Consider the following 19,089-nt stretch of genomic DNA (forward strand, 5'->3'; position numbering starts at 1 on the left):
TTCATTTATCTTTTTGAACTCTTGTATGTGCATTGTTTATTTCCAGTGTCCTACCCAGGTATGAGGACTCAGGTGTGGAGCGGTAGCCCTGCGTCGGGGATCGGGCAGACAAGCTGTGAGTTGGAGAGCCAGGCAGACTCTCACTGGAGGACAGGGGGCGATTCAAACAGGACAGGCTGCGGCTGGTGTGCAGCAGATTGGACTGCTTTGTGATCTTACGGAACAAGGAGCTACGCTTCTTACTGCAGGACAGACAAAGAAAAGAAAGAAGGATTTTAAGTGGGATTGACATAATATAATTTATGTTATACGTTTCACCTTGTAATTCTATCCAATGGGCTTTGCCATTTTACCATTTCCCAGAGCATATTAGAAATAGTTTTACTTTGCATATTGTGTTTTTATCGAGTTACAAATAAAATCAGGTACCTCTCCTGGCCGTCCTTGCCCATGGTCCTCTTGCTGCGTCGAGCCATCTTACACTTGTAGCTGGCCTTGCGAGCGGGCCCCACTTTAATGGAGGTGTTCTCAAAAGGAGTGGTCGTCACCGTCACCTTGTTTCCACTCTACACAGATAAATAACAATGAATAATATTCTACATTGATCCATTGTAGTATCACAAACCTTCCAAGAAAATGTTATTTTTGTTTACAGAATGAATTGGCATGTTTAATGTGGAGTTGGAATAAATAAAGTGCCACTAAACTCAGTTACAAAAATACACTTTTATTTGAAATTCAAAACAAAGAATAAATACAGAGAAAAATACATATCATCTGAATACGTTGCCTACCTTCAGGATGAGCTCCACCACTTCAGTGTGGACCAGACCGTGGACCGACTCCCCGTTGACATGTGTGATGAGGTCACCGGCACACAGGTCAGCTTCCTGTGCGGGGCCGCCCTCCTCCACATGCTGCAGAGTCACACAAAACATTCAAGTCCACAACAGGTCAAAATGATTTACATGCAAACAGTCAGAGTGCAGGACTTGGATCTTAGACAGTGGGTGTTTCTCAATGTCGAGGACGCTTTTTTGGTAGGACATGTCTTCCGAGTCAGGTCCTTCAGAAGCGAGGCAAGAATCCTTCCTAGCCTCGGAAAACGAAGAATGGTGGAACAGGTTATCGGGTGTGCAGGTGTGCGTCATATGCGAGGCTCCGCCTTAAATGGAGCGTGATTTCCGCCAAAGATTTGGGAAATTGGTCCGTGCGCAAAGCATTGTGGGGATTTTAACCGCAGAGGATACACATGTGCAGCCTCAAAATTTCCGGCAACGAAGGACGCCAGCCTCGGTAGAATTCCAAGGATCCTGGACATTGGAACAGTCCTTCAGCGGGACTCGATGATGTAGCATCCTTGAAATAGTGGCCCTGGAGGATCCTTCCTCGACATTGAGAAACACCCAGTATCTTTAAAGACTGGAAAAATTCGTCCTAAAATGATCCTGAAACCTTTCAGTTGAGATCTATGTATGTTTGTGTCAGATTAGAGGAAAGGATTAATTTGATTCTTTTATAATACAACATCTACTTTATTTAAAAATTTAAAATGAACTGCAACAGAATGCTAAATCAAAGCATCTACACACACTGTGTTGTAAAAAGCCTTAATTAAATTGGCACAGCTCCTATGCCTTTCCTGTCTTCTCTAGAGCATCTAAAGGCCCGCTAAAGTTCCAAGCCAGTTAAATAAAGGTTTAAAATGTTTAACAATACAATGAGCCTTGGAATTTTTGGTAATGACTAATTCATCACAAAGCTAAGTACAGAACAGTTCTCTTTTATGGTCTCATAACATTAAACTAGTCAAATGTAAGTAAAACGGAAATTATTGCAATGACTGCTAAAATTGAGGTTTTTCTAATTCAGTGATGCCACCTAAACCCTAGACTCAAAAACCATCCCTTTTAAATTCAGAACCATACATTTAGCTCTAGTACAACTACTACTAGATTCTTACCCAAACAATATGATGCACGCTGTAGATGTCACTGTCTCCAATGTAGACCCTGATGGCCCTGAGAGTGAAGCCGTACTTCTTCCCAGAGCGCTGGATGGTGATGGGGGAGCGCAGCACGCTGACGGCCGGGCAGAAGTCCCTGCTGGGTGAAGAGTCCCGGGACGAGGGGTTGGAGGAGAAGGAGTGGGGAGACATGGGGCTGGCCAGCGGAGAGAAGCCGCCATGCTGCTCCACTGGAGAGAAAATAACACCCGGTGTAAATATCTAAAAAAACGAATCCATTCCATTATGATTCTATTCTAACCTTTCCCTATGTATTGCTCACCTGATGGTATGATGACGGACAGGGCTGTGGCAGAGGCTGACTTTATGACCTTGTTTCCAGCCCTGGAGTTGCATTTATCTCCCTCACCAGACAACTGCTGATGGCGCGCCCTGCGGAGGACCAGGTCGTTGGTGGCCCGGGCCCCCAGAGGGTCACACAGAGGAGTCATCACATCACGATCGGCTGCTGCAGGACCTGAGGATAATATGGCTATAGCTGTGCTGACTCCTGGGGTCTCTCCATGTCGAGGGGATTTGTCTGCAAGGATGAAGAGTCAGGTGGAAATTATAGCTTACCATTCTCTTGCGTTAGGTCATACCCCCTTTCCCATACTATTTTCTGTCAAAATTGACCGGTGTGTTTTGCACAGTCAAATCTCTGGAACCCCTTATCCAATTTTGATGGTTAACATCTCATTTGAACAGTCAAAGCAAGTAGAATCAAGGGGTGACAGACAGAATGACACCAGGGGTGAATTTCATGTTATAATTGGGCAGTAAGTTCAAAGATAGTGCTTACTGTACATTACTGTATATTATAAAAATGCTTGCCATGTAGGCTGTGTTTACTGGAGATGGAAATGCTTTAGTTGGTGTTGTAGCTGAGATTCTTCCCGTTCCAATGATGTATGGGATGTATTGATTTGATACAAGCAAGTCAGTGTTTCATCGTGTACTTTCAACTACAGTATATGGTCCGGACCCACCGGTGGGCACATCAAGTTCAGCATTCACTGCATTCACTGTGATGGATATAAAATAAGACACTGATACTGTTCTCCTCAATGAACATTTAGAGAGAAATAAATATTCAGGGCTCCTCTCCCTCAGGGGCCTCTTCCTGGTCTGTTGACTGTTGGTCAGGCTCATAGTCTGGATCGCTGTTGTCTTCCATTTCTGAGACATCGTCCTCTTCATCTGGTTCAAAACTCTAATCGGTCGCCTACTCATTGTGTCAATGAGTCAAATGTGAGCAAGGCACAAATATAACTGCATGAGAGACAGTAATGGAGGCGCATTTACTGTGAGAAAGTGAGAGGTTTTTCTTTCTCTAGGGGCACAGAGCTCACCTGTGAGAAGGTATGATACATTGTATCATACAGCGACTCATACTTGCCAACCAGGGTCGGCGTCATGGGGGGTCATTCGCGGGCCATGCCCCCCCAAATGAGTCACTGTGCCCCCCCAACGCAGGGTGGGCAAGCCTTGCCACTTTGCCGTTTAAAAAAAACAAAACATATAAGTGAAAGCGTTTCCACTAAAGGTTTTTTGTGTGAAATACGTCAGAAATAAAGAATACAACATTTAAAACACAGCCTGAGCTGTGCTCACTGCTGCTCTCTGATTGGTGTGTTGCTTGACCAATGACCCCCGACCTTTGTTTTGTTATCATTACGTGGCTGTGTGTTCAGATGAAAGCCCGGTGGCGATCTGTTCATCTGTTACACTGATTATACAGTAAAGCCATCGAAATAATATGATATACAGTACAGTACAAGTAGCCTACTTCTGGGTCTCTGTGTTTCATTCAAGCTCGGCTCTGTGTGTGTGTGTGGCACGAGCGCATTTTGTGAGTGCGCAAGTGGTAACGTGGAATGTTGATGTTAGCATGATCTGGTTAGCTAGCTATGCTAACGGATATAAAGAGCTGTTTCTACACCAAGGTGGAGGAGAGTCCTCTCCTGTCAGACTGAGAGGATCGTATAACCTCAGCTCAGTGAGGTAAGGACTCTCTCAGTGTTTAGATAGTTAACTTTAGTGTAGGTTATCTCAGTGGGTCTCAAACGGTTTGGTCACCATTTATGTAAACAAGTATTTGCGAGAAACACCTTTATATGATCATTATAGTTATTAAAGAATAAGAGAATAAATAAAAAAAACGGGTATGAAATACTATAGGACAGTAACACAAGAATACAGTTTAAAAGGGGAGTGATTAGTAAAATATCCATAAAGAAAAAGTAAATCTGTGTACAGTTCTGTTTCATATGGATGCTGAGAGATGTAGACTATCCATAGATCTCTTCATTTTGCTCTCTTAGTGCACCAGATTGATGCTTTTAACTTCAATATTTTTAAAATAATCTTCCCGGGGGAGCATGCCCCAGACCCTCCTAGAGGACGTTAGGTCCACCCCCACCTAAAACATGTTCACATGGATAGGATACTAAATACATTTGCACACTTTTTGTATGGTGGCCTATGTCCATATGTTTCTGTTTTGGTGGTCGTGCCACAACCGTGCATGTATGCACAGGTCATAGGTGCGCTATACAATAGCACTACACCCCTGCAATGGGTGTGAAAAACAATATACTTTACAGCATGTTTTTTGAAGTTGCGTTGGTGTTTGTGTGTTGGTTGTTGACGGCAGTGTGTGCCCCCCCTTTGTAAATGATTGCCCCCCCATTCGATTTGTTCTAGAGCCGACCCTGTTGCCAACCTTGAGATCTTGAGACCTCAGAAATCGTGAGCAGGTGTGGGGGGAGGGGGTGTTAGTGGATCGCCGGAGCTGTATTAGATTAACATCTACACATGCTTATTGTAGTTGTAAGTGCACTGTCTTGCAGCCTGTAGCACCATCCTTGATGGAGCAGGCTGGACCTGTATTTTTCAGGAAAGGAGTGAGCAGAGGGTATAGTTGTCGATTCTTGTTCTGTTTTCTGTGACTATCGGCTCACCCTCTCAGACTTTCAGTTGCGCGCGCTACTAAAGAGACGCGCTACCACGGAAACCAAACAATGGTGTAGCTGTATTAAAGTCTGAGTGGAAACAGTCCTGAGTAAATCTGATTTTGTTAGAAATCGGGAGAAATGCGGGAGAAATATGACCCCGGGAGGAAACCGGGAGAGGGCAATGAAATCGGGAGTCTCCCGCGAAAATCGGGAGGGTTGGCAAGTATGAGCGCGAGAAAGTGAGAGGTTCCCGTAACTTAGAGTACATTGTTTTGTCTGGAAGGTGTGGGGGGACGCAAGCACAAGAAGTGTGTGTGTGTGTGTGTGTGTGTGTGTGTGTGTGTGTGTGTGTGTGTGTGTGTGTGTGTGTGTGTGTGTGTGTGTGTGTGTGTGTGTGTGTGTGTGTGTGTGAGAGAGAGAGACTGGGGGGTGTGTGTGTGTGTGTGTGTGTGTGTGTGTGTGTGTGTGTGTGTGTGTGGAGATGTTTTCCATTGAACATAATACACTCATACCCATTCATTTCCTATGGTGGTCATGGGTGTTTCACTGTTGAATAAATCACTAAAAAATCAATGCAAGTGGAGGATAACATAAGGTCTTGAGGCAAGTGGATGTTAAACACAATATTTATGATCAAAAACAAAGTCACTCGGTCACTTTTGATCCGAAACACAAGAGAAGGGTTAAGGTTAAAGTAGCACTTAGAGCTGAAAACAGTAATGCTGTGATTTGTCCAACTGAGTCAGAAGTAGTCATCTAATAAGATATTACAGGAGGGTTTTTCACTTCCTCCACTCTTAGGCCCCCCTGTTGATTTCTCTGACTGCTTTATTCTTTACCATTTATTATCTTGACTATTTTCTCTCATATTCTTTCCTCTCCCATTACCTTTCACTACCTCCGATACTTCTCCCTGCACACACACCTGCTCCGTTGATCTCCTTCAGACTGTTCCTCTGCTCCAGGAGGCTCGGGGAGGGGACGCTGGTCCCATCCAGGGAGGTTCCACGGACCCTGATGGGTGCCTGGCGGGACAGGAAGTCAGGCTCAGTGTCTAGAGGCGAGGCAAAACGATGTGTATCCATCAGTGCTGAGAAGCGCCGGCGAGCACCAAGAGGGGGGCTGGAATCCCCGTCCGTGTAGAGGGACTCTGAACAAGACAGGCGCTTCCTGCAAGAGAAGACAGAAACACATGCGTATGAGATGATGCACAGTGTTCTGCTTGCGATAAGAGGCTACAGCCATGACAGTAGCTCAGTAAGACTGTGCTTATACAAAGTGGTTCTTTTCAGGGTAATGCTAAAGTAAGCATGCTAACATGCTGATGAGAACCATGTAGCATGCTAACATTTGCTTATTAGCACTAATAATAATAATGCATTTTATTTATATAGCGCTTTTCACAACTCAAAGATGCTTTACAGTATGCGGGAGGATAGACAAATAAGGACAGGCAAACAAGTAAGTATAGTAAAATAAAAAATAAATAAAAAGGCAGTCAAGAGGAAGTTGATTGAGAGGGGGGGGCTTCTGGGTAGACCGAGTACACTTCACAGTGTGCAGCTATAGCTGATGGTCATGTTAGTTTTACATGTATTTGGTCATAAATCAGATTTACATCTTGACCTAATAAAGGCGCTTGATATAAATGAAGGGATGGCCAAAATGATTTGCATTCATCCTTAGGGGGACATGAATGTGTGTTATCTAGACATGTTTAATTTGTCTTGGTTTTGAGATTTCTGTTTCGTGTGTGTCTCACAGGTTTACACTGATTTACGCTTAGCAGTAACACACCTAAACACACATCAACGTGCAGGTTTTACCAAGAAAGAAAAAGACCACTGGGACACCGTGGTAACTCCCGTGGTAGATTGCATGCACCGTATATCTGATAAAGCAGAAATGGCAGAATATATTTTCAAAGAAACAGTGTGCTAGTAAATAAACATGGATGACCAAATGTCATCATTAGACGTCCAATAGTTTTCAAGGGATTTCACTTAAAACACACATTTGATAATGATGGTCCACTAAGCCAGTTATATAGTCAGTTCTATAATTCAGTTTGAAGACAACCCCCACTTGACCAAAGGGCTTTGCGCAGTATTGAACACATATTGACCTACATAAACACACAGAAAGGCAGAAAGAATATAATATTTGTTTTTGCCTGGATTTGAAAAAATGAATATCTTGGTTGGTTGCCAAAGTCAGCAGAAATACTCTCTTGGGATATTGAATGTCTGTGCATAATGGCATGGCAACTAGAGCTGCAACAATTAGTAGACCAATCAAAGATTCGGTCCACAGAAAAATAATTGTCAAATAGTCTACTAATCGTTTAAGTATTTTATCATGCAAGAATTGCAGAAAAGGCTGTTTTCAGCCTCTTAAATATGGATGTTTCCTTCTTTTCTCTGTTTAATATCATGTACAACTTAATATCTTGGGATATCTGACAAAACAAAGCATTTCAATGTTCTAGATATAAATTACTCTGAACTTTGAGAAAACTGGTAGGACACACTTTTTATAGCCCAAATATGTATTGATTACTCTCGATTTTGAAAATAATTGTTAGTTGCAGCCATGAGTGAGTAACACTTAATGTAAAAATACTTTTGTTAGTTAACACATTTAATTAAAGCAAGGAATGAATGTAATGAGCTGTAGCCAAAAGGCAATCATAGACTAGAGATACTAATATTTCGTACTTGATATGGGAAAGTGAAAATCCAATAAGGTAGAAAATGATGAGCCACCTTCACCATATCACGTTTTCTTACTATTATTATGAATGCAGAATGTATGCATGAATGATTTTATTTTACATATGAATGCAAAGAGATTGAAGTCCAGCCGTATGCTTCCTGAAGATTGAGGTGAAATGGAGTTATGAGAAGTAATAGGAATCCCTTTCTGCCTCTATGCTCTCAATCAGAAATGTGTCCGTCAACAATGCGTCTGGACTCAGCAGATTGTAGTTTTTGTTAGCTGCTCCGAGACACAACACGCAAAGCAACACAGCAGAATAATGTTCACCAAATACAGAAGTCACTTTTCAATCCAATATAAATAATCTTTATCTGAGTCAGACAGATTTTTACTACATAAATACTTATATTTGTAAATTAACTTCACAATGAAAGGTACACATTCAGTAGCATTAAACCTCCTGTATTCAATAGTTATTCTCCTTTTGTGTTTTTGATTGTAAAAATAGGCACTAGATGTGAGTGAGAAAATCTGCTACATATTTATCAACCAATTCAGAGGCATATTGTGTTTCTGTGAGTCATATCCATCCAGTTTCACCAAACTAGTTTCCCAACTTGCAGATGTGGGATCTGTTGAGTGTGAGCTCTCGCACAAAGATCTTTTTATACAAGAAGTGTCAAAATTGGTGTCAGAGAGATAGAAAGCAAAGTTATGCCGGCACACTTGGATATGTGACAGCAATGCTGCAGAGAGAGAAAAAAAACTTCAGGAAACTATCTTCTGAACAAAATCGGTCTTATCTTAAAGGATCAGTCCCCCCCAAAATAATAAAACTAAATGTTTCCTCTGCCGTGCTTTTTATCAATCTGAGATTGCTCTGTTGTGAGTTGAAGAGCCGGAGGATTATCTTTCTAAGAAATAATGACCAAAGTAATCAAAATAATCTACAGACCTTGTTTTGAGCAGTTTCATGTAGTATTTGAATCTCTTTACTGAACTACACATGCAAACAAGTGAGCACAAGTTTCATGTCCATGAGTACATTCTAACTGTCTTCTGCACGGTGATACAGTAGAGGGAAAATTGCTCGTACACAGAACTGCTCACAACCAAATCTGTGGATTATCTTGAGAAACCAGGTCAGGATTTCCGGAAAAATTCCAGTTTTTCAAATACATTTTTTGGGCGCTTTGAGCACCACAAGGCGAGTACAATCTGATGCTTTTTGTATTGAAGAGCAGACATCTCTACTGTCTATAGCTTCAATTCTCGGCAACTCCTACCAAAACAATCTAGAATGATACATAGCACAACAGGTCAGAACATTGATTGATTTTGTGGTGAACTGTCCCTCCCTTTACTATACTGAACACCCCACCTCATTTGCATGCATGCTTCTACCAGCCCTCATTTGATAATGATCTCCACTCACATCTCGGGGGACCCAGTCCTCCAGCTCTTGTCTCTCATGCTCAAGCTGCCCAGGCTCTCTCTCTTGGTGACCTTGTCATCCCGCGGGCCCTTGTGCTCCCGCCGGGACACAGAGGTCGTAGCTTTCTGCTCCAGCTGAGACAGATGCTCCATGCTGCTGTACACCTGCAGGGACACGGACCAATCATCATCTGATCTGTTAACAGCTCTGGGAAAAGGTAGCTACTGAGTCTGGGTTACAGCTATATTATTGTTTTGCTGCATTTATACATATTTACTGTATTTGTTATTATGTTCTATGTATCAGGCTGACATTTAAATATGTAGGGTTATTGTTGTAATGCAATGCTGATATGATAATCTAAGAAGTATCTCGTGCCCTTTAACAAGATATTATTTTGGAAGAAAGGTATTTTCTCAAAAGAGACCGTGAATTACATCAGAAATAAGACAGAGAGGACATTCATAGAAAGACAAAATCATAAAAGTTAAAAAGTACCAAAGTGATTGCTATAGAAATGATGCAAAAGAGACAGCCCCCACAGACACTATCTAACAATTTCTAAAAGCATGACAAACCTAAAACAGCAGTTGTATAAAGGCTTTTGTGAACTGAAAGGGGAAATCTGTGAGTGCTTTTTGCTTATAAAATGGATAATTTTCTACCATTATCCTTGCAGCTCTACATTATTAAATGATAATGAATAAAATACTTGTGTAGTTAACTGTAGACCTATGTAAGTGTATTCAGCCGAGGTCTTTGTTCACATGCTTTGCTTTAAACGAGGCCACTCACCAGCCCTTGACCGTAACTTCAAATGTTATTGAAATGAAGCCCCTCAATGAGGCGCTCTCAGTTTTCTGAAGAGCTCCTCCACGACCTCACGGGTGAAACAACAGAGTGTATGTGAGATACCGAGGGGAGGCAGATGGAAGGAGAGCAAGTGAGAGAGGGAGGGAAGTTGGTAATGGGAGGGAGTCAAAAAAGGATAAATAGACGGCATGAGGTGAGAAAATCCCATCCGAAAGGGGAAGTGTGACAAGAAGAAAAAACTGGCACACAGAGAGACAGAGAGAGAGAGAGAGAGAGACCATAATTAATAGAGATACGGCCATGGAAACAGTGGGTAGGGAAAAAGATAAAAGATGTCTTTTAACACACGATACACAGGGTAGAGACAAGGCCTAGAGATACTTACTCAACCTGTCAACTAATCTCCAGTGTCCAGTGACAAAATAGCACAAGATGAAACAGCCAAAAAGGAATAAAAACTGAGTAAGAGAGAGATGAAAGAGAAGACAAACCTTGCTGAAGCGAGGAGAACAGGAAGAGAACTGTCTGATCTCCACGGGCTCATCGTCATTGGTGTCATCCTCGTCGTACGTATTGATGTGATGATACCGATCTGAGCGTGCTGGCAGGGGAGAGAGGTAGAGAGATGAATTATATAAGCTGTCAGTTTAACATGAAAAGTGCTTTTCTAACTGGAACAGCGTCAGAAAATTGTTGGACACCCCATAGAGCTAATATTGATGTAACTGCTGCACTGACACATACATCCAGAGGAACCTACTATCAAAGTAGCTGGTGTCCTCCTCTGACTCCAGGTGAGGGATGAACTCTGCTTTCTGTCTCAGCAGGCTGTTCCAGTCCAGCTCGGTGAAGAACCCGTGCTGCTTCACCTCAAACGCTCCGCCTGGTGGCACACACAACACAACTCAAAACACTGGATGGACGGAATATTCAAAGCTGCTTAAAACGTATGTTAAAGGGAACTCATAACGATACAAAAATATAACTAAAACCTGCACTCCCCTCAGCTGTACAGAACAGTTTTGTCACTTTCAGGATATTGATTTGCCCTATTACTGTTTTTCTTCACTCTCACTGTTCTTATCAGTCTCATTTGGGGCTGTTGATATCATTAAAAAGGCCCTCAAACATGTTGTACACTACCTTCCTATCACTGAACACCAAACAGCCAAAGTTAAATATAGCTGGTGAACATAACAAGGAGTTGGTGGACAGCAAAACGACAGTGTATCAGAGCAAGACTTAATGGGGAAAAAACGAGTTGTTTTTGTTGAGTACTGGGTAACATAATGTTTTAAAACCTGAATTTTTCTTTGGAAATTGTGTTAATTCATGGAAACATGCATTCCTCAAACCAATCAAAAGTGGGTGCAGATCAGAGCTCTTATATCAAGTTAATGCAACAGTTAGTACCTGTACCCAACCTCAGGAGAGGGTTGGTCTGCAACAGGGCAGAGATGAGGTCCTGGGCGTCTGCAGGCAGGGCTTCATCCCCATTAGGCCAAACTATATCATCTAACAGAGACAAAAACAACAAAAAACGGTCAGAGTACGAAGCAAGAAAGGCATTTTCAACTTGTAATTCATCGGCTTATCTGAGCTATTGGAAAAGTGTTCTACATAACTGCATCACACCAAGGGAGAAAGCTATAAGAAAGAAATCGATTCTATTATCTGTAGGAATATTCAAAGTGGAAAGGCTTGACACTGCTCTGACTACATCACTTGCTAGAGATGCATGCTATTAAATAAGAATAGTGACACACACATTGGACCCACTTTCTATAACAAAAGACAGCCAAGAAACCCAGTTCACTCAAAGCATACCGGACTACCTTTGTGTCTTGCTTTTTGATTGCTAAAAGTGAGCCGTTTGAGAGTGTCCTCACAAATAAAATAGTGTAAGTTTACCACTGTCCTCTTACCTGTGATGACCTGTCCAAACAGCTCCTCAGGAGTGTCTCCAAAGAAAGGCACGCAGCCCACCAGGAACTCATAGAGGATGATGCCCATAGCCCACCAATCCACCGGCTTCCCGTAGCCCTGACGGAGAATCACCTCGGGAGCGATGTACTCTGGAGTACCACACACCTGAGTGAGGGAGAGGAGGTGCAAACAATGGGAAGACAGAGGAAGAGAAGAAAATAATGAAGAAAGAAAGAGTAAAACAATTGTTGGAGAAGCTTGAAAACTATTATGTGATGTAATCCATTATAAAATGCATTCATCATTTCCCATTTTATGCGAATGTTCTCCAAAGCCCACGTCACACTGTCCCGAAATTGACACCCGATGGACACACGAATATGGAATTGTGAATTTCGCACGAAGATGGCCCCGAACCACACACGAAGGCAACATTTACATTACATTTAAGACATACAAATGCAACGAAAGTAACAAAAACAATTATGTTACAGTACTATGATACTGTACTGATATCTTCAGACTTTATTCTTTACTTTATCCGTCTTTATATGTAGAAGATATTAAGTTTTCTCCGTAATGTTGTTTCCATAGCAACAATAACTTCCTGTCAACTCGCCTTCAAAATAATATATTATATCCTTTTCAGTTTCACAGAACACAAATTGGGTTATTTACATAATATGTTTACATGATTTTGTTGTGCAATAAAACAACCAGATGGACACACGATAAAGGAAATGTTCAAATTCGGCTCTGATCGTAGCAACATCGGGCCATTCGTGAGGGCATCTTAAGCCATCGTATGACCGCCGGTGGAGTTTCTCAGGCTCCGGCAGCAACTTCGTGAGCGGTGGCAACATCTTTGACCTAGCGAAGGTTAATTTTCGTGTTGAATTTGTGTGTCAATTTTGCCCTTCGTAAGGCCATCTTGTTATCATCGGTGCCATCGGGCATTCGCCCCGATCAGAGTGAGGGCGAACGCCCGATGGCACCGATGATAACACGAAGATGACACGATTTGACAAGATGCCCTCACGAGTGCCTTACGAAGTTGCCGCTCACGAAGTTGCTGCCGGAGCCTGAGAAACTCCACCGGCGGTCATACGATGGCTTAAGATGCCCTCACGAATGGCCCGATGTTGTTACGATCAGAGCCGAATTTGAACATTTATTTTATCGTGTGTCCATCGGGTGTCAATTTCGGGACAGTGTGACACGGGCTTTAAGGTCCCCTGCAGAAATATAAAAATATGTTGATTGTCATAATAAATAGAAAGGAGCTATTTGGTGGTTGGTGTGATCCCATCGCAAGATTGTGTCAAGGTTGTCTCTGATATAGATTTTGTACCAAAAAGTTATTTAACAGGTTAAACAATTTGACTAAATAAAAACATCTATTTATTCAAATTCTCCCTCATCAAAAAAAAGGAAACTAATAAATAATTTACTTCAAAAGTTCAACTGCTGAACACAAAATGTATATTTTACTTTTAAAAATGTTTAGGTTAACAATCTAATTAAACTAAAAATAAAACAACTAGATTGTAAGAGGAAATGTGGGTTTATACAAATCATATGAAAAGTATTTTTCCAATTAACCACAGTTTTTACACAACAAAGACATCCTCATTGAGAGAATTAGAAACACTTTCCTGATCAGAATATAATGAAAAACAGAAAGCCCAGGTCCTTTTCATCCACAGATGTGAGTTGATTACTGGCAGACAAACAGATGCTGCTTCCACCCAGAAGAGCTGACTGATTATGATCAGCTTCATTCAGAGCATAAACAATAACTATAATTGCTAAAAATGGGATTGTGATGGAGATGGGGATCAATAATGGTTCACTAATTCAGACTACACAGGATGCATTGATTGTAATGCAATGTCTTTTTTTGGAGATGATGGATTTTGCCAGATGACTAGGCAGGTTGATACACATGGCTGGAGAAGAATAAAAGATGCTGTGAGTGGCAGTCGCTTGTTCATCCACCAAACATCCCATCACACAGCTCATTCAAACGGTTACTAATGAAATATATCTTCCTGCATCCTGCTTCCACTATAATATGGTGATAAAGTATCTATACTACCTATAGTAGAGGCTGCTACTAGGTTGCAACTGTACCTGCTTATCCAGGAACTCTCTCGCATCTTTTTCAATGTGTCCCTCGTACAGGTTGGTGGTGAGGCTCATTAGACCCATCTTCGACAAGCCGAAGTCCGTAAGTTTGATGTGTCCCATGGAGGTGATCAGTAGACTATTTGGAGAGAGGAAACAGGCATTACATTCTAGTACATTGCAATAAAATCCATATATAATGGAGTGTGTGGTCATGATCACAGGTTGTCATTTATTGTTTTCGTCAGCAGGTCTTGCATAATCCACCAGGGAGAGGGCTTGAGTGGAGGAATGGACACATGAGACTGGCGTGCAACAGATGAACACACAGAGAAACTGCACCTTCCGACCGAGAAGGACAACAGAAGTATCTAGATTTAATTTCTGTCTGCCTCAATTTGCCAAATGAGATTAATCCAAGCTCATTTGGATATATTGTGGCCTGTTATAGTTTTACCCAGAAGGCCACATTCATTTTCATTAATCTCCTTAACATTATTTTTTTTACCTGTACTACCTGTGTCATTACAGCTACATCACACTTTTGCAATCAATTAAAATGTAACATGTGTAACATTCAAGTCCTTGCCAAACAAATCTGTTAGTATGTTGCTCGCTGTAAAATCATAATAATTAGCTGCAAGATGCTAAAAGGAAACATTGGGTGATCATTTGTTGTGAGTTAATCATTACAAGCAAGCCCTTTCATATCACATGTAGTCATTTGATCTCCTAAAATCTTAATTAGTGCAGCTTTTAACACTCACTTGTCGGGTTTGAGGTCTCTATGAACGATGCCATAGTTGTGCAGGTATTCCAGGGCTAAAACTGTCTCAGCAAAGTACATCCTGGTCAGCTCCACAGGCAGAGCCCCGATGTTCTTCAACAGAGTGGCACAGTCTCCACCTGGAAAACAAAAAAATACCAGTTGTTAATGCATTCATTTCAGAGTCTGACAGAAAATGGCTTAGCATCCATGTATTATGGCACCCATCCATTACAAAATGTCCTGTGGATATCTATTTTTGATTCTAAGCTGGCAGGAAAGTGGCAATAACTGGATTGATATTATTTATCATACAGTATTGTAAGTATTGAAATTATTACTTTTGCCGATAGAAGGCAACAGCTGGAAAGTTGGATTGTGTGCACTTTTTATTACCAATGAAAATGATTACATAATATGTATGGAACTCGGTAAATAGTGTGAATAATATAACATTATATTATTCACACAAATGATACTGTAGCACAATAAGTCTGCAGGATGACAGAATTTGATCCTTAGATAAGGCAGAAAAGCTTTAATATATGTGAGACTAACTCATCAACATTTTTGTGATGCATTTCTGCTTATAAATAGATATAAACATTCTATTTATTATGTTTCTATTCTCTTTGCTTGTTATCCACCTTTGCACAACATTAAGCACGTTTGACAGTGTCAACACACGACTACATTTCATGCCTCAGTGTGTCTGTGCGCCAACAGATAACATAAGAGCTGCTGCAGCCAGAGCCACGACACCGTCCTGAATCTACTCACCTTGTTTGACTTTCATTATCAAGAGTCATTGTGATAGTGTCATAAAGAGTCTCACCTTCAATACATTGCTTTCATATTCCTGAATCCCAGCAGACAAAATGATCCTTTGCCATTTGGGTGAACTCTATATAGAATTAAATAAATGAAATGCTAAGAACAGAAACCTGATCTAATATTTCCTCAGACATCTAACACAGAGAAATGAAGGGAGAACGGAACAAGGAAGTCAACCACACAGAGGGGTCTAATAAATCATGAACATCTTTTCAATGTGAGTCCTTGCTCAGTGTAATTAAAGTCTGCAATCAAACTAGATCTGACCCCCTTACCCTCGACATATTCCATGACCATGCACAGATGTCTCCGCGACTCGAAGGAGCAGAACATGGAGACGACGAACGGGTTCTCGGCGAAGGTGAGGATGTCTCTCTCCACAAACGCCTGCTGGATCTGATTCCTCAGGATCAGATTCTGCTTGTTGATCTTCTTCATTGCAAAACGCTGACGTGTCTCTCTGTGGCGCACCAGGTAGACGGCACTGGAGAGAAGGTGAGACACATGAGACGAGAGTGAAAACTGAAGGGGCTGGTGGCGCCAAGATGAGGTACAGAGAACAGAAACAGGGTGAGGGGCCAATTTATTCCAGTTTCCACTACTGTGGTGATTCTTTTTGTATCAGTATTGCATGAAGCACTTTATGTAATCTAGCCTAAATGCTGTTTGTTGACCTTGGAAACACTATTTCCAAGGATTCTATTGACAGGAACTCTCTAACCCCTAAACAGTCTTCCACAGCATATTGATGCTAAAAACAGTTTTTTCTTTGTTAAAATATTAGATAAAAGCGTCATTGCACTTGATATGGTTTAGATCCAATGAGGTTTCAATCAATTTCTTACCCATAAGCTCCGTTGCTGATCAGTTTGATGCTCTGAAAATCTTCTTCACTCGGTGGTTTCATGGTCCGCCCTCTTCCCTGCTGACAAATATTAAAATGATAACTCAAATCAACAAAAAGGCTGTTTCAATTAAATGTTCGAAAGCTCAAATGTCAATGTTTCTTTGATGATTTGAAAGCGGTGTGTGTGTGTGTGTGTTTTAATGGTGGTGCAGTCATAGTGGGTGTGAACATCTTCCTGTGTGTTTGTTCTTCACCTCTGCTTCATCGGTCTCTGGAGTTTGTGGGCCCTCACTGTCGTAGCTGTTCAGGCTCACGATTTCTGTTGAAAAGCATTTGAGTTAACAAGCAAACCTGGTGTCAAAGTGAAATGAAAATGTTCATGCTAAAACACCAGGCCTCCCACACTGCTGTGTGAAGATTCAAAAAACGCAGCTGCTCAGACATCTTAAACAAAACAGCTATTCGATTTTTAAAAACAAATGAAAGACCAAACGCGGCAGATCACAGAAAGTAAAACATGAGAGATAAAAAAGCTTCCTATTAATTCTTTGTCTTCTTCTCCACCTCCACCTCCCCCTCACTTTGTTTCTTCTCCTTTCTTTGAGCAGCACTGGCAGCTAAATGTCAGTGTTCTTCCTCTCTAACATGTGACAGCTGCTAGAATACACTGATAATAGCACTGTTTTGTTAAAGCAGGGAAATAATTGACTAATAATTAACTTTGCAAAGCAAATCAAAGTCGCTCTGTAGATTCTAACTTCATGTAACATAAAAGTCACTGTTCTGACAGTCGTATATTCTGTTGGTTTCTCTTTGACGCTGAAAAGGTCTTGTCAACAGTCTCTATCAGGAGCCGAGAAAATAAAAGAGTGTGAAAGTGTGCAAGCCGCTACGTGGGTGTCTATGTGTGTCTAAGCATGACGATGTAGGTGTAAAAGAAAGTGCAAGATGAAGATATCAAGTGGCACATTGTAAGCAAAGATTAGCTGACAAAGGCTTAGAATTTTCACGAATTCAGATATAATCCTGCAGAGGTTTATTGTAAAGAGTCATTCTGGGTCCATCAGCTAATGAGCAACTCCTGATGGATGAGACCAAGAGCGGCTGTGCAGAATTAGAAATGTGAGTTTGAGCCACGATGATTAATTAAAGATATTTCACCGCTCCAGCAGACCACAAATGTTCCAGCCTGTCCTAGAGTGATCTCATACATGGTCATGCTGAACAACCAGCTGATCGGAGATGTTTAAATTCTGACACTGTCAAGAAAACAATTGTCTTTTTCTTCATCGACTGTAAACGTAATCTTCTGATAGAACTCTTTGAAAACAGTCGATAAATGTATCTCCCAAAATGTTGAACTGTTCTTTTGTTTATGTGTAATTTGTATCAATTCAATGCGGGGCAGCTGTTCATTTCCCAGTCTATTAATTCCACAAAGAACCAGCCAATGTCTGAATTAAAATCTGTACACATTGTAGTCAGTGTACATACATTATTTCCTGTTCAAGCCTCAATTTGAACAACAAAATGCAATATACATTTTCTTTCTTTCTCTTACCCTCCAGTGGGTCTCTGGTCAGCCCCAACTGGTTGATGATGTATCGAGGGATGTCCGCCTTCATCAGCTGTCCCTCCTTGGCGTGGTCCTCCGCTGCCTCCAGCAGATGGTAAAACTCTTCAGGGTTGAACTCCTATCATTGAAAGGGGGAACGTAAGTACCAAAAGAACAACATACTGTAAATGCACCTTTAAGCTTAAACTCCTGAAGATCTACTTTCAAAATCTACAGGAGGTAACGGGATGAATAATCACGGCTCATTTAACATTTAGCATCAGGAAATATCTTTATGTCCACAACAAGTTTAACACATTCAGATGGATTTTAAGATGAGTGCTGGATTGCCAAGTAAATTCACCAAACTGCATGAATGCCACTTGGAAATTAACGCTTGTTACTCCTGAAGTGTTTGATGCGTGGGATATTCTTTTCTAATCTTAAAATAGTGCACTATCAAAGACATTAAAAAACGATTGCACAGCTGAGTAAGACTTGACGATTACTAATCACGAGATTAAACGTTAATGATATTCTACCCACAGTCATTATGGTCCTTTCATTTTCAATTCATCTTTATGTTCTCAATTATTTATTTATATTATTAGAGAGAAGAATGTAATATCACAGTTTCAAAGACTTGCATTGCATCTTGATCTGACCAGCAGTAAACACAAAAACAAAGATTTTCAATTTACTATCATAGACGGAAAAAAGAAACAGCAAAATGTTACATTTGAAAAAGCTGGAACCAGAAGATTTCTACATATTCGCTTTACAAATTGTGATTTATGTTGACTTGCATAATGTCATGCTTTGTTAGAATTTAAAAAGAAACATATTTCCAAGGGATCCATATCAAGATTGATTATGTAATGCGTTTAGAGACCCTTGCTTATTGTTATCTGAGATTTTTATACTCAAAAATCAAGTATCTGCCATGTTATGATTGCTGCAATTATGTTTAAAAAAAACTAGATGAGAATGTACCACGGCATATCACAATATTGATCATTTTTTATAGCTGGGTATTGAACAATGAAGACGAACACAGCAGAACAAATTTGATAAATAAATTGATGTAAAATGGCGTTACATCACAG

At 41.0% G+C, this 19,089-nt stretch overlaps 1 protein-coding gene across 4 annotated transcripts in view; it reads right to left on the minus strand.

The window, feature by feature from the left end:
• The window catches only part of LOC117538014 (microtubule-associated serine/threonine-protein kinase 1-like), a 78,423-nt gene that overhangs the window by 4,645 nt on the left and 54,689 nt on the right, over window positions 1–19,089 (minus strand). For 3 of the 4 annotated variants that reach the window (XM_034203498.1, XM_034203499.1, XM_034203501.1), the window contains 17 exons: window positions 17,990–18,122; window positions 16,683–16,747; window positions 16,427–16,506; window positions 15,857–16,065; window positions 14,749–14,887; window positions 13,988–14,120; window positions 11,854–12,019; window positions 11,342–11,443; window positions 10,689–10,811; window positions 10,420–10,529; window positions 9,116–9,279; window positions 5,888–6,132; window positions 2,289–2,546; window positions 1,964–2,196; window positions 795–917; window positions 430–566; window positions 55–242 (listed from right to left, as the gene is read on the minus strand). In XM_034203498.1, coding sequence (XP_034059389.1) covers window positions 55–242; window positions 430–566; window positions 795–917; window positions 1,964–2,196; window positions 2,289–2,546; window positions 5,888–6,132; window positions 9,116–9,279; window positions 10,420–10,529; window positions 10,689–10,811; window positions 11,342–11,443; window positions 11,854–12,019; window positions 13,988–14,120; window positions 14,749–14,887; window positions 15,857–16,065; window positions 16,427–16,506; window positions 16,683–16,747; window positions 17,990–18,122 — 2,608 coding nt within the window. The remainder of the gene's footprint in view (window positions 1–54; window positions 243–429; window positions 567–794; window positions 918–1,963; window positions 2,197–2,288; window positions 2,547–5,887; window positions 6,133–9,115; window positions 9,280–10,419; window positions 10,530–10,688; window positions 10,812–11,341; window positions 11,444–11,853; window positions 12,020–13,987; window positions 14,121–14,748; window positions 14,888–15,856; window positions 16,066–16,426; window positions 16,507–16,682; window positions 16,748–17,989; window positions 18,123–19,089) is intronic. The other variant, XM_034203500.1, reaches the window with a different exon arrangement.

The sequence above is a fragment of the Gymnodraco acuticeps genome, unplaced genomic scaffold (genome assembly GCF_902827175.1).
Source record: "Gymnodraco acuticeps unplaced genomic scaffold, fGymAcu1.1, whole genome shotgun sequence".
NCBI classification, from domain to species: Eukaryota; Metazoa; Chordata; class Actinopteri; order Perciformes; family Bathydraconidae; genus Gymnodraco; species Gymnodraco acuticeps.